The 16068-nt window shown below is 39.5% G+C and overlaps 1 protein-coding gene and 1 pseudogene across 1 annotated transcript in view; one reads left to right on the forward strand and one right to left on the reverse strand.

The window, feature by feature from the left end:
* Positions 1-16068, forward strand: part of IGF2BP3 (insulin like growth factor 2 mRNA binding protein 3) — a 147852-nt gene that overhangs the window by 95284 nt on the left and 36500 nt on the right. Inside the window, exons 2-3 of the mRNA XM_059397520.1 lie at positions 7311-7362; positions 7456-7519. Of these exons, the coding sequence (XP_059253503.1) occupies positions 7311-7362; positions 7456-7519 (116 nt within the window). The remainder of the gene's footprint in view (positions 1-7310; positions 7363-7455; positions 7520-16068) is intronic.
* LOC132015020 (ribosomal biogenesis factor-like) lies at positions 8542-8844 on the reverse strand (annotated as a pseudogene).

The raw sequence follows: 16068 nt of genomic DNA on the forward strand, positions 1-16068 counted from the left end.
TAGTACCCCTTTGCTTAACCTAATATATCCAAAATATTATAATTTTAACATGTAATCAGTATTTTAAAAATAGAATTTTATATATTTTGTACTAAGCCTTGAAAATCTGGTGTTTATTAACTGTTAAAGTAGGTTCCACACCCTCTGTGGAGCCCAGTGCAGGGCTTGACCTCACCACCCTGAGATCAAGACCTGAGCTAAGATCAAAAGTCACACACTTAACCCCTTGAGCCATCCAGGCACCCCTGGTGTTTGTTTTACACTGAAGGACATTGCACATGTGGATTGGCCACATTTTGGGTGCCCAGTAGCCACATGTAGCCTGTGGCCAGCACACTGACAGTGTGAGTCTCGCTGTTTGAGAGTGAATAATTGGAAGCAGAAATGAATACGGGGAGACAGTTTAGGAGTATGTTGTGGTAGTGCGGAGCGAGATGTTGGAGGCTGGTTCTACCATGGCAGATGAGAGAGCAGGGGGTAAGCCCAGAGCAATGTGGAGGTGGACTTTCATTAATGAGCTTCAGGGGGCTGAAGGTAAAATTTTCCAGGCTTGAATGAGCAAGGCTTCTTGCATTTGTGACTCTAGAAAGTATCACCACTGACTATAAAAAGCCATAAAGGGAGAAAAGAACACAGCGTTGGGTCTGGGCATGGATGTTGATCATAAGGTTTCTCCCAACAGGAGCTCCTGAGGCTTAGCTTCTGTGCCTTTTTTTTTTTTTTAACCCCCCAAACATTTTATTTATTTATTCGACAGAGATCACAAGTAGGCAGAGAAGCAGGCTCCCCGCCGAGCAGAGAGCCTGATGTGGGGCTTGATCCCAAGACTCTGGGATCATGACCTGAGCCTAAGGCAGAGGCCTTAACCTGCTGAGCCACCCAGGCGCCCTGCCTTCTGTGACTTTTTGAGGTCTGTTTGTACTTGGTAACCTGGACCATTATCTATAGTTGCTCGATCACGTGATATTGTAGAATCCTAAGTTATTCTCTCCTTCCCATGTTAGAGGATCTAATTTGTGGAAGTTGAGGGTGGCAAGAAAGTTGTGAGGCTTTGCTCTCTGTACCTCTGATGCTGAAACATTCATGGGGGGTGATGAAGGCTGAGATGCCCTCTGGGTGTTATCAGTGATAAAGACATGGGCCCTGTCTGTGCCTTATCAAAGATCTGATATGTGTATGTTGGCTTTCTTGAGTTGAAATTGTTTGCAGAGTTTGATGTGAGAAAATGGTTTGTTACTCAAATAATTATGGTAGTAACACTTTAAGGAAATCCTCGTTAAGGTGAATATTTCTTTAAATTTTTTTCTATCTGAGTTTTTTAACCAGTATTACAAATGCTTATTGGGGCCTGCAATGTAGAGTTGTTCTTGGTTAATGTAGCTAGTCCTCTCATAGATGATGTAAAAGAATTGAAACTTCTGGAATGATTTTTATCCATAAATATCAACAAGTGGGTTCTGTTTCTATGAAATGTGTTGAGCTGTATTTGAAGGATGTTTCTCACATACCTGACTCTCCAAAGTTGATTCTGTGGAGGTTTTTCTCCATGTTCTTGTTGACATGGGGATTAGTAAAAAATAGCTTCTTTCTTGGAGGGGTGCGGAGACGGGGTGATTGGGTGATGGACATTAGGAGGGAAAGTGATGTAATGAGCGCTGGATGTTATATACAACTGATGGATCTCTGAACTCTACTTCTGAAACCAATTACACATATGTTAATTAATTGGATTTAAATTAACACCCTCCCCCTCAAAAAAGAAAAGGAAATTAGGTCTTTTTAGATGTAATCAAGTTAAGAGGTGTCCTATGGGATTAGGGTGGGCTCTGGGTCCAATGGCTGATGTCTTTATGTGAGAAAGGAGAGGCAGATTCAGCTGCAGAGACACAGAGGCCCAGGCTTGGGGGAGAAGGGCCCCGTGCTGATGGGGGCAGAGAGTGGGAGGGTGGGGCTGTGCAGCTGCAGGCTCGCAAACAGCAGGGATTGCCAGCAGCGACCAGAAGCTGTTAGAGGCAGGGAAGGATTCTTCTTGGGACCTAGAGAGGGAGCAGGGCCCTGCTGACGCCTTGATTTTGGACTTCCGGCCTCCAGAACTATGAGAGGAACACATTTCTGTTGTTAAACCTCCTGGTTTGTGGTATTTTGTAATGGCATTCCTGGGAAAGTCGTGAGTGCTCTTGACAGATACCGGAATAAAAGCGCTGAGAGAGTCAGTAACTTGCTTCCAAAGAAAAACCAGCTTCTTTCTGGGAATCTCTCTCCAGGGTCTGCGTGTGGTTTTGGTGTTTGGAATATTTATTATTGTGTGGGTGTGTTTGCATGTGTGTGTATTTTGGTGAAGTGTGTATGGGGCAAGAGAGCATTAAATATCCTGATTTGAATTTTAATTTAACTGGTTTTTATATAATGCTTGTGACTGTAAACTTACATATCTTTTTGAATGAATTCATGATTAATACCTGTTCACTTATAACACTTTGGACTTGTAAAGGAGCCTGAAATTAGTTTCCTTTGCTTGTAGGACAAAAACTATTTGGTGGCTTCCTTTTAGCCCTTTTATTTTTGTTGTTCCTCATTGAGCTAAGTGTATGGTTCTCAGGTAACAAAGCTATGGTCTCTTTCCTTACAAGTTTAGAGACAAGCGGAGCTCTGTGGGGTGGAGGCTGATAAAGGTGGTGGGGCATTTCCAGAGGCATTTTAAGAAAAGAGTAACACACAAGATAGTAATATCCAGCATTGCCCTATCATCTTCTGAAACACATGCATGTAAGAAGGACTTGGATTCTATTATTGTAGATGTACTATGAGTTTTCTTAAGTGTGGAAGCCAGTATAACCATTAGGAATAGATTATTTGTGGCACACCTGACAATTACATTGCTGTGATTAATAATGGCTAGTCTAGTGGGAGAATAAAGATCAGTGAAGAGAGGATAAAATAACTTTGCTTTCATTTCTAGGATTAGGTGAGCTCAGGTGCTATGGAAACGAGGGTGCTTTACCCAAGTCTTGAGGGTGTGACTGGATGGGGCACTAGGTATGTGGGAAGTATAATGAAGAGGATGGAAGAGGAAGGCAGTACCAAATCATTGATGATCTCTTCCACCATGCTGAACTTGTGACAATTTCTGTCATAAATTTGAAGCCACCGAGGAGTAGTAACTTTAAGCAGAAGAGTGACAGGATATGGTGGTGGACTGGAGGCAAGATGTCAGTCGGACCCTCAGTTCAGCTAGTTCAGAGGTGATGGGACCTCATGAACTATGGGTGTAAAGAATCAGCAGTTAGCAGAAGGTTTATCTGCAGGGCATGCATTGCCCGTGAATGCCCACAGGGGAGCTGCTGAACTCCAGCTCGTCTGTTCAGGGGCAGGGGTGGTGGTGTTGAGGTGGTCTGCTGTGGCAGAGGAAGTCTGCTCTTGTCTGAGGCACAAAGATAGTTTTCCAGTTGTCTTTATCTCCGTGTTCTGTGTATGAATAAACCAGCCTACTGGGTTGAAGAGGGGCATGAAGAAACTTAGCTTGATAAGGGTGGGGGTCTCAGGAGAGTGTACATAATGGCAGAACTGATAAAATTTTGTGCAGTTCATTGCATTTCAGTAGCTCTTCAAGGCTAAAACATCCTAGGCCATATATATATATATATATATATTTTATATATAAAAAAGCAGGAGGAGGGAGAGGGAGAAGCAGGCTCCCTGCTGAGCAAAGAGCCCCATGTGGGACTCAATCCCAGGACTCTGGGATCATGACCTGAGCTGAAGGCTGATGCTTCATCGACTGAGCCACCCAGGCGCCATGATTTTAGTTACTCTTGACAGCTTTAATGACATTCAATTCACATAAAATTCACCCATTTACAGTTATGATTCATTGTTTTTTGGTGCAACAGATGCATGTACCCATCACCACAGCCAATGCTTATCAGCTTTCTTATCATCTCAGAAAGAAGCCTCTTCAGCTTCTACAGGTGAAGCCTCTTCACCCTCTACATTCCCACTCACCAGCCCTATGCAACCACTAATTTACTGTCAGTTTTTATAGATTTCCATTCTCTGGACATTGCCTACTAGCAGAATCACTTAACATGTTGTTTTTGGTTTTTGGTGATTGGCTTCTTTGACCTAACGTTTTCAACATTGATTCATGTGGCGTATGTTAGTAGTGAATTCTTTTTAATGGCCAAATAATATTCAGTTGTATGGTTGTACCACATTTGTCTCTCCATTCCTCACCTTAGATTGTTTGCACCCTGTACAGTTATGAATGACCTTAGTTCTCCACAGCTATGTGAAGGACACCGATAATCTTTGCATTTATTGTGAGATGCTATTTGTATATGTGGATGAACTTTTTTGAAAGGCCAAATATTTGAGATTTTTAAGTCCTGAATATATAAAAAAGGGACATTCCACAAAGACATTTCCTCGGAGGCTTTAATTTGCTTCGATGCCTTCTTTCCCCTCCGGTTGGAATTTAAAACTTAGTGACGCATAGAGACATGTTTCCTTTGTGGCTCGAGTAAAAGAAATTCATTTAGGATTGAGAATTGAAGAGATTCATGGAGATGTTAGAAATGTGCAATGGAAGTTTTTTTTTTTTTTTTTTAAAGAATTTATTTATTTATTTAACAGAGAGAGATCACAAGCAGGCAGAAAGGCAGGCAGAGAGAGAGGAGGAAGCAGGCTCCCTGCTGAGCAGAGAGCCAGATGCGGGGCTCGATCCCAGAACCCTGGGATCATGACCTGAGCCGAAGGCAGCGGCTTAACCCACTGAGCCAACCAGGCGCCCCTGCAATGGAAGTTTTTATTTTACTTTTTACCTTCAAACAAAGCTGTTAAATTTAAAGCATGGGTGGTGGAAATAGATGGGATAGGTAGAAACTACAAGATGTTCTAGCAGCTGAAAAGAAACAAGAACCTAGGGCATGGTGGTTAAGTGACAGGTAACAGGAATGTTTGTCTTCCTAGTGAATGCAGGATGAATCAAAATGTCCAGACTTTCTTAGGGTTAAGTTATTTTTAGTCTTTGGAGGGTTGAAGGTTTGGAGTGGCGTGAAACAGTCTGGTAGTCCTGTTTGACATAGCATATTGAGACAAATGCTTGCCTGGTGCACTTAAAAGGAAAATTGGTTAGTATAGCACCATTTAATCATTTGGGGGTTGGAAGCTCTTCCAGGATTTGGGAATCAGATTGGGCTATTAGAAGTTCTTCTTCTGTCTCTCAATTGTGATGACCCCCAAAATTTGTGCATAAAATTTTGAATTAAGACATCAAAGACCCATTGAAATTCATCTTTGGAGTCTAGATAAAACCCCTCAGGTTTTGGTGTTAACTTGTTTCTTAACTAGGTACCAAGACTGATGCTGGACCTGTTTTTTGTTTGTTTTTAGGATTATAGTGTTCTGTTGTTTTGTTTAGAATCAGGTTTATTTAAATACAATTTACATACAGTAAAATTCACCTTTTTAGTGTATAGAATTGTAGTTTCTAATTACCTTTCTAGAGATTTTACACACAGGATCATTGACAACTAATAGCATTTATTATTAGCGATAAATGATAAAACTATCAGCAGTTTTTTTTGTTGTGTGTGTTTCTTTCGTGAACTCTGTAGCCAACATGGGGCTCCAACTTAGGACCCTGAGATCAAGAGTTGCATTCTACCAGCTGAGCCATCCAGGTACCCCCAAGCAATTTTGTTACAAAAACACTAAGCTTTCTATAATATATGCAGTGCAAATTACATTTCCTTGATTTTTTAAGTTAAAAAATTATATCATTTATTTAATGCCTGTGTGTATGTATATATTATATATTTCCATATAAATGTGTGCATGTATATATATGTATAGTAGTACAAGTTAAGGTAGTGTAAGCTAAACTGTATGGAGACTAATGTACTACTGAACAAATTGCTTTTAGGAAAAATTAAGAATGATGTTTATTTAACATTAAATTGGTATTTATCCCAACTCCTTAAACCCCTTCTCTACCACTACTACATCAAAACTGCGGTATAAAAATAGGTAACTAGGGGCGTCTGAGTGACTCAGTGGGTTAAGTCTCTGCCTTCGGCACAGGTCATGATATCAGGGTCCTGGGATCGAGCCTCTGCATCGGGCTCTCTGCTCAGGAAGGACCCTGCTTCTTCCTCTCTTTGCCTGCTGCTCTGCCTACTTGTGATTTCTCTCTGTCAAATAAAATCTTAAAAAAAAAGAAAATAGGCAACTATTCCGTTCACAAATAGGTATTAGCCCTATTTAAAATGGGGGAGAATATTAAAGTGCATCCCCAGACAAACCTTACTATAAATTTCAAACTTAAATCAGTAAACAAAATAAACCCCTGAAAGATACCACATGAGAGAAGTGTTTGTTATGAAGAAATTACGTAAAAGTTTAGTAGGGAATTAACAACAAAAAAAAGTTAGTGTTTCTTAATGGTTTACTGTGTTCTTGGGGGTAGAAAACATTCTCGAGGCATGTCCTTTAATTTTGCAATTAAATTGTTGAGTAAGTGGTTCACTATAAATTAATAAAAACTTGTTTTACTTTTCAAGAAAAGCTTTACAATTCTTGGAAGCTAAGGACAGTTGAATTTGGTTTATACTGATGAGACCATGAGATGTACATCTGCAGTTTATACTAAAAAGAATTTAGTTACTGTTACTGTTTTAACAGCTTCTCTTTAGAAAAAACATGCACAGTGTAATAATAATGCAGCTGCAGGAAAGATGGTAAAAACAGTTTCAAGCTATACATTTTCCAACAGTTTTAAATTAATTTCAGTTCCGTTAGGTTAATCTTTAACTTAAGACTCTGGTAGAAAATCAACTATTCTTTTTATTTTGTCAGTCTGCCTTGAGAGTAGTCTGTTCTGATTTGCTCGTAATAGCTGTAAAAGGAAGTTCTTTGAAAAGGAACATCTCAAAGATAAAACTTGACTTGGGACCTTATCTCCTAGGACGATGTGTTGATATATATGTATGAGAAATATGTAGCTCTTTCTCCTCCAGCTTTAGGAATCAGGCGGCTATGGTTTTGAATCCTTGGCTGAGCCACTTAACTTCTTGGTTAGCCGTAGGAAGTGAGTTAAAAACCAGGCATTTGGGAATAGGCAGGGGAGAGAAGCCCACTCTACCCCTCTATGGTACCCTTCCCTGCTTCTGTAGTCCCAGAACCCCAGTTAATTTTTTTTTTTTTCTGCTCATTTCCATCACAATTACTTTGTGATTTTAAAAGGTATTTCTGCCCTTGTTAGTAACTTTGGGAAATTGAAAATCTGTAATTTTTTCTCGCCCTCCTGATAGGTGTTGGATAGTTTACTAGTCCAGTATGGAGTGGTGGAAAGCTGTGAGCAAGGTACATGTCTTCTCAATTGCTTTCAAATTTGTAAAAGGAAGAAAATAGAAAGAAAACTAACATTTTTTTCTCTTCACTTTTCTCTTCCTCTAGTGAACACTGACTCGGAAACTGCAGTCGTAAATGTAACCTATTCCAGTAAGGACCAAGCTAGACAGTAAGCAGTTTGGAACTTTTAATCTATATATAATAACTAGGTTAAGTACAGTGCTTGTATTTTGGGCTGTTGGGTAGCGGAAATAAGTTTTATTTTGCGAAGTTTGACCCTGCATTTTTTTTTAAGTTTGAATGTCTAATAAGAATCAGCATTGGTAAAGATTTATTACATTTTTAATATGTCTTTAATGCCAGTAACAGAGTGACATAGTGTGAAGCTGAACTACATCCTGTTTGCAAAAAGCTCTGGGCCTGGGTATCCTTGCCAAATTATATAAAGACTTTTTTTTTCTTATCGGTATGTTACACACAGTATTGCTATTTTATGTAAAGCTGGTAAGTTGAGCACATGTTAAACTAACACCCTGTTAAATACTAAGTTTTCTTGGTAACTGATTTTTCTAATGATTACTATTAAATTTAGGAGTGTGCAGACATTGGATCAGTGTAATTTGTCTTTAGATTCAAAAAATAGATTCTAGTGCAACTGACAGGCAGAACTTCACAGATGAAAAAAACTCCTCTAGGAAAAGAGAATTCTGTAGGCTTTGGAGTGATCTAATGAACTGACTGAGCACTAGACTAGATGAGGATGTCACAAAGACTGGCTTGAACAGAGCTACTCAGAACACAAACACGGAGGAATGGCTTGCTAGGTGCCTATAGCCCAGTGCTGAGGGTCTGGAGACCATGGAAGTCTTACCCACCTCTAGATACACTACAGGCAGGAGCAGACTGCCTGTCCTCTGCGTGGGAAAAGGTGAGAGGAAAGACCATACCATGCTCCCTGACCCTGAGCCCTGAAAGAGAGAAGGTTTGCTGCAGGGGTGGGAATAGAGCTAGGTTAACCAAAGGCAGTACCCACTCAAGGAGGGACTATGAAAGGAAGGATAGGACTGGGAAAGAGATGGAAATTCACATAACACAAATGGAGCTGCTGCTGCTGCTGCTTCTTCTTCTTCTTTTGGTCTTAAACATGTAATTTATTGGTCTTTTGGGGGCATTTGATGTATCTCCAGTGTATTACAACCGAACCATTAATCTTGTCGCTTCATCAAAATTAAGTGGTTTGTTTTCGTGACACTGCTGAGGAATCAGTTGTTTCTGCAGAGGTTCAAGAGAAGGGCCTTTTGAGAAATGTGCAAGTTCCTTTGTGTATCTACAAAAGCTTTATTCACTTTGTTAACGTTTTCATTATTCACAGTGTTTATCTCCTTAAGGTTAGTGGTAACTGGTTTTGCTTTGTTTTTAGACTTAAAAGTTTTTTTGTCTGGCTATATGAAATACATTCCTGGACTTCTACCATGTTAGTTTGTTCTTAGCCATTGTCTTCAGTATCCTCATGCTGCAACTCACGCTCCAGGTGACGCCATCTACACACAGGAACTTATTTTTTTTAATTGATAGTACTAACATGGTTCAAAATTTTAAAGGTGCAGACGTAAATCTTCCTCCCAGTATTGTCCCCAGTTACTTTGTTCCCTTTCTTGGAGGTAACTACACAGAAGACAAACAAGTATATATTTCCCCCTCTTCATGCACACGATACTCTAACATTTGACTGTTTCGTACATGTAAATATATTTCTTAGAGTTGCATAGAATTTAACTGTTGGGATATGGAATGACTTAGTGCCAGGTTGGGTATTAAGTTGTTTTAAGATTCTAACAGTTATGAACAATGCTATAGTGAATTCCTTTTTGTGTGTCATTTTGTATGTGTATGAGCACAGCTATAGGTTAAATTCCTGGAATTAAATTTGCTAAGTCTAGATGTATTTGCTTTCTTTTTTTGTTGTTGCATACTGACAAATTATCCTTCATAGAGTTTGAAATATTTCAAATTCCCATCAGCACTGTGAGAATCTGTTTCTCTTCATTCTCCCTGTCATGGGGCTTCATCAAACTTTGCTGATCTAGTGGGTAAAAAGTAGTAAATAATTATGTTAATTTCATATTTTTTCTCCTAAATGAGAATTTTTTCTCCTAAAAGTGAATGGGATTCACTTTTAATGTTTTAACATGAAACTTTGAATATGTTTAAAAGCACACATTTGAAAAAAGTTATTAAGAGGTGTTTGGATATTACAGAAATTGTAGTGTAAGTTATAAAACTGGCTTTAAATAAAAAAACAGGAAAAACAGGAAAGTAGATTGGGGCATCCAAGTGAGGGCAGTAAGACTACAGGGTTTCATTTTGTATTCTGTATTTCAGTTTTTACAAAGATCTGTATTGAAGACTCTGTAGAGTCAACTCTGTGTTAGATGGAAAATATGAGATAACATGTTAAACCGAAGGATATTTGGAGGTAGAGGTCTGTCCTAGTTGTCTCTTTGAAAACTTATGTGAGGCCAGGTAAAGGAGGAAGTACTTAATTTAACAGTTACTTAGTTGTAAGGAGATGTAACTTACATAGCTTTGAAGACCCCTAGAAGGATCTTAAGTAGGAACAGGTTGACATTTAGCACTTCCCTCCCTCTTCAAAAAAATACTCAACTTGTTAAGAAGAGTACGAATACAGGAAGTATAGACTGGCTAGTCAAGGCACAGTTACTGTGGACTAACATGACAGAAATGCGAATGCAGGGACAGTTTAATCTAAAGGTACTTGGTTAGTGGTTGTTGGAAATTGGCAGGGTCCTTTGGTACCAAAGAGGGAGTAAAAGACTAGGAATTTGTAATTTAATAAATTAGGTAACCTGAGCAAATAAATTGGGCATTTCAGTGAGGGAAATTGTCATCATATCCCTTATTCTAATCGTTAATCAATTAACAATTACTGATTACAACTTTGACCAAAAGATCCCAGCGAATAAAGGCAAAGTCACTGTCCTCCAGGATGAGCCTCCCTATGGTGAAAGAGATTAACCAAGGGGGAGGGGCATCACTTGATTTCAATTCCTCTCCAAGTTGTTTCCTTATAAACGTATTGGGGCTTCTCCCCCTCAAGAATTCCTGAGATCTAAAAGAGTTAGAAAATAATGGCATCTTCAGAGAAAGTTAATAGATTAAAAAAACGGAAAAAAGTTTTTTGAAACAATGTTGTGAAAATTGTCCATTAAAAATCTCTATATGTGCATATACACATATACTTAGAAAAAGCAGTCTTATCAAATGGCCTGGCACAGAGATACCCAGTAAAGAGGGCCTCACCTTCAACCTTCTGTTTCTGGATTGTTTCTAGAGCAGCTTCCAGTAGACTGAGCTGGGGAAGGTTGGTCCCTTTGGTACTTGCTCCCCTCAACCCTGGTTGCCTGCTCTCTGGGCTCCAGAATGACTGCTGCCTACAGTGGCCTGAAAGGATTTCACCAAACCCTTTCCTTGGCAGCCATCCAAAGCTCATGCCTTCAGGTAATGAGAGCTAAATTGATAATCTCATTTGACTTCTTTTTTAGCATCTGTTTCCAGAGAGTGCATGTAACTGAGATGTGCTTACCCAGGTGGGAGGAGAGGGTGGGGACTATATTCCAGAGTCCAGTTCCATGGAATGGACTCTGCACCACCACTTTTCTCACTGTGACTCTGGCCACATTAATCTATTTTAGTTCACTCCCATCTTGTAAAGCGGGAGTCATTATAGTCCTTAGCTCATGAGAATGTTCAGAGAAACTAAAATAATGCCTCCAAAACACTTGTGATCATACCCAGAAGGTAGTAAGAGCTCTAAAGGTAGCCACTATTATGCATTTTCCTAACATTTTCATTGCTATTGGTAATACCCTATTATTTATTGTATAGTATACTTCATTTTGGATAATGACTGGCCACCGATACTCAGGAGATTGGGCCCTAATTTAGAAACATTTGTGGCTCCTCTTTGTTACTTAAAGCTCTATGAATGCCACTTTTAAGAGGATTCTTGAGTAAGACTGTGTCTCTAGAATTTAACATAGAACTTCCTGCCATCTTCTGGCTAAGAAAAATCAAAGGTTAATAATACATACATTAGGGATGCCTGGGTGGCTCAGTTGGTTGAGCTGCTGCCTTCAGCTCAGGTCATGATCCTAGGGTTCTGGGATCGAGTCTACATTGGGCTCCTTGCTAGTGGGGAGCCTGCTTCTCTCTCTGCCTCTGCCTGCTTGTGCACTCTCTCTCTCTTCTCTCTCTTTCTCTCTGACAAATAAAAGAAAAGTGCATACATTGCTAGGAAATACATACATTATTTTTATTTTTATTTTTTTTAAAGATTTTATTTATTTGACAGAGAGAAATCACAAGTGGCAGGCAGAGAGAGACAGAGGAGGAAGCAGGCTCCCCGAGGAGCAGAGAGCCCGACGTGGGGCTCGATCCCAGGACCCTGGGATCTGACCCGAGCCGAAGGCAGAGGCTTTAACCCACTGAGCCACCCAGGCGCCCCCATACATTAGTTTTAATCTTAAGTCTTGAATTACTAATTTATTAAAATAATAAAATGGGTAGCAAAAATGAAAACTTTAAAAAAAAAGTCATTAGAAATAGAAGCACATAGCACATATTTAAGTATTTCTTGCGTCTCGGAGCAAGAGAGGCATGGTTCTCTGGATCCCATTTCCTCTATCCAGACGTTACTCGTTGGAAGGTTTGTAATGTGTGACAGAAATGACCCGTCAGAATTTGTAGGCATTTATTTAGTTCTTCTACTTCCTTTTCTGCAGGGTTCTTATTGTGATGTTGATGTTTTGTTAGGGTATAGGAATATGGTCTGTTCATGGTTTGAAGCTTAGCATTGTAGATTCTCTTCTACCTGTTTGAAGAAGTGTTTGAAGCAATGTGGCTGATGGCTAAGGAGGAGGAGAGTTACCCTTCAAGTTTGAAAATGATATAAATAGAAGATTTATTCTGGAAAAAGAAATGAGTGAAAAAGCAGGAAAACAATGGGAATTCTTGCCATTTTGGCATTCAAGAGAATATTTGCCATGAAGTTTAGTAGACACTGTCCCATGTCATAACTTACAAAGTGACGAAAGGTGATTTTGTGGAGCTTTACAGATTATGTTGCCGTTAACTACTTTATACCATTTGTAATCCTGTAATATTTTGCTTCTACCACAGTCTGTTCGCAGCCCTCTGCTGCATAGCCAGGTTGTTGGAGGTTTCCTTTTTTGTTTTTAGAACCAGTTTAGTAATAAATCCTTCGTAGGTAAATATTTGGGCTTTGTCCGTAATATCTGCCTTAAGCTGCATCCCTGCAGTGGTATATTACCAGATGTTTACTAATCATGGCAGAATTGTGTGTCTCAACCTCTTATTTATTTTTTCGACCTCTTATTCTTCCTACAAGGAGAAAACAGAATGGTTTGACTTTCCAATAATGGCTTAACATCCTTTTGTTCAGAGTTATGTGATACACACTAGGGAGGTCTAGAGTTTTAGAGTCTGAAGGGACTATGAGTCTGATCTTTTAGTTTTGTCCATGAGGAGGCTAATGCCAAACAAGAAAATGACATTTCCAAGGTTACTTGGCTACTTATTGTTCAAGTTAGATTAGAATTCTGATCCCTGGTCCATCATCTTTTGTACTACTCAGAGCTGTATGTGTTTACTCTTGGATAAGTTTAACTTCTCTGGGCCTCAATTCTTCTTTATCTCCCTCTTCTTCATCCTTGAGTTAAACTACTAATTCTCTATGTCAAGGCCCTTTCACCTCTACACTGTGACTTACCCTGAAAAACTTCTTATCTATATAATTAAGTGCTACCAGCTAGCAAAACTACTTACTACCTTCTGATGACTCTTAAAATCGCATCAGAGCAGAGTCTTGTAATGATGGGAAACAGGATCCTGAGGTTGCCCTTGCTTGATAAACATCCTTGAGTTCTCTTGAACTGAAACACGTGTTTTGAGTAATTATGATAATTGTTTATCCTACATCTTGCATGAACAGTAGGTCTGGTGAAAATATTATAATGTTAGCAGACCCCCTGATGACATAGCTGAATTTTAAACTTTGGACATAAAAAGGCTACAGTTAATTGACCTTAAATTTTAAAAACTTACCATCTCTAATCATGATGAAGCCGTTGTTTGCAGTTAGGTTGCTCTTGTACCTTCTGAGCTATATCCAAGTTTGGAGCACTGTGGTTGGAGGGGTCTAGACTCTTGTTTGGCAGTTAGATAGGGGGATACACAGAGTATGTGCTGAGTGCCCTCTGATAGGAGCAGTCTGAGTTTGGAGCATTGGGGACCCAGCTATGGACTGGCTTCTGGAGCACCATGCTGTCTGACCTTCTGAGGGAGTTTTTTCTTTTCCCCCTAAACATCTTTTTTTAAAGCAAAGCAATGAAGTTTGGAAGTGAGTTTATGCCAGGTTGAGAGAGCTGTTTCTTGGGGACACGACTGACTTTATTTAGATAATCACCAGGCGCTTCTAAGTGTTCTGGGGTTAACGTGTATGTCTGTTTATCCCTACAGAGGAGGAGGTCCGTGTCTGTCTATGGATGGTCCTCTCTCTCTCAAGAAAGAAGTTATTTACCTTTTTTGGGTAACATTACTGACTTATCTCCACCAATTTTACTTGTTTCCTTCTGAAGTTAGCAATACTCAATTGTATAGTGGGAAGGAATATTATTGCAAACTATACTGCCTTTATGCCCACAGATACAGTTGATCCCCTCATTACTGCATTCAGCTTTCCTTTTTTTTTTTTTTTTTTTTTAAAAGATGTATTTGTTAGAGAGCATGGTGCATATGTGCGCAGGAGTTTTCTGAGAAAGGGCAGAGGGAGAGAGGCAGACTCCCCACTGAGCACAGAGCCTGACACGGGAATGCAGGGCTTGACCTCACCACCCTGAGATCATGGCCTGAGCCGAAATCAAGAGTTGGATGCTTAACTCACTGAGCCACCCAGCTGCCCCTTTCCTTATGGTTTTGAAAGAACTGTCAGTGATCTGTTTAACCATGGCCTTTGAAATAGTTAAAACTTGCTTTGAATGAATATCTAATTGGTTGAAACTCGTGTGCAATTCTAGCCTTTTTTTTTTAAGATTTTTAAATTTTTATTCATTTGATAGAGATCACAAGTAGGCAGAGAGAGAGAGAGAGGGGAGGAAGCAGGCTCCCTGCTGAGCAGAGAGCCCAATGCAGGGCTTGATCCCAGGACCCTGGGATCATGACCTGAGCCAAAGGCAGGGAGGGGCTTTAACCCACTGAGCCACCCAGGTGCCCCCAATCCCAGTTTTCTATAATAAGTATACCTCATAAATGTTAATAAAATTTCTCAGCTGTTGTTATCTTTTAGAATAACCAAAATATTTTTTTGGTCCTTAATCCACATTTTCCTCTGAGTAAAAAGAGGAGAGGGAGAAAGGAACAATGTGTTAACCTAAGGTTCTGTTATCAGAGCATTGGTGAAAGTTGTGCTATATGTGCTGGTATTGCCCTATGAAACTTAGGATAAGAATGTCCTCTGGGGGCCCTGGGTGGCTCATTCAGTTAAGTGTCTGCCTTTGGCTCTGGGTGCTGCTCAGCGGGGAGTCTGCATCCCCCCCCTCTGCCTCTCCCTGCGGCTGGTGTGCACCCCCCAGTCTTTCCCTCTCTCAAATAAAAAAATAAAATAAAATCATTAAAAAAAAAAAAAAAAGGAAAACAATGTTCTCTGAAAAAGAGATCATTGAGAAATATCCCAAGATGTATTTGGTGGGGAGGGAGCAAAACCAAAAACTATATTAAGATCTCAATTATGCTTTTATGTTTTTAGGTATCTTTTTTTTTTTTGAAGATTTATTTATTTGAAAGAGAGAGCATGAGGTGGGGGGAGGGTCAGAGGGAGAAGCCGACTGTCCGCTGAGCAGGGAGCCCAATGTAGGACTCCATCCTGGAACTCCCAAGATCAAAACCTGAGCTGAAGGCAGTCGCTTAACCAACTGAGCCACCCAAATGCCCTTTTTTTAAGGTATCTTGAAGCAATTTTTAATTAAAAAATTACTGAAATATTGTTAATTTAGAAGCCACACACTGTTTTTACTATATTTGTGTTCAAATTATGTATGTGTGCATTTGTCGGTATAATTTATAATTTTTCTTACCAGTTTTACTGAGAAGTAATTAACAAAGGACTATATAAGTTTAAGATGTACATCATGACTTAACATATATGATGAAATGATTACCTACTAGGCAAACTAGTTAACATCTGCCATCTCAGATAGAAAAAAAAAGAAACCATTTTTCCTCCTGATGAGAATGTTCAGAATCTTCTAACAACTTTCAGATACACCACACAGCAGAATTAACTGTTATTATGTTGTACATTATATCCACAGTACAGAAAGCTAAAATTTGTACCTCTTAAATTTTCTTTTTTTTAAATTTGAGTATAGTTGACCCACAATGTTACGTTAGTTTCATGTTCAATTACGCTTTTAAAGGGGGTACTGAAAATATACACACGTGTGTACATGTGTGGAAAGTACTGGTCCGTTTGCAGACATTTTCACAGTTAACATTGATTCTGGGAAGGGTCTTGGGGGAGTTGATGCAGACAGAGAAATTTCTTGTTATTTGTATATTTCTGTTTGATACCAGCTTCATAATCTGGGTTCATTCTGTGCTCTAGGCACTGTGGGACAGTGA

The sequence above is a fragment of the Mustela nigripes genome, chromosome 4, assembly GCF_022355385.1.
Source record: "Mustela nigripes isolate SB6536 chromosome 4, MUSNIG.SB6536, whole genome shotgun sequence".
In the NCBI taxonomy this organism is placed as follows: Eukaryota; Metazoa; Chordata; class Mammalia; order Carnivora; family Mustelidae; genus Mustela; species Mustela nigripes.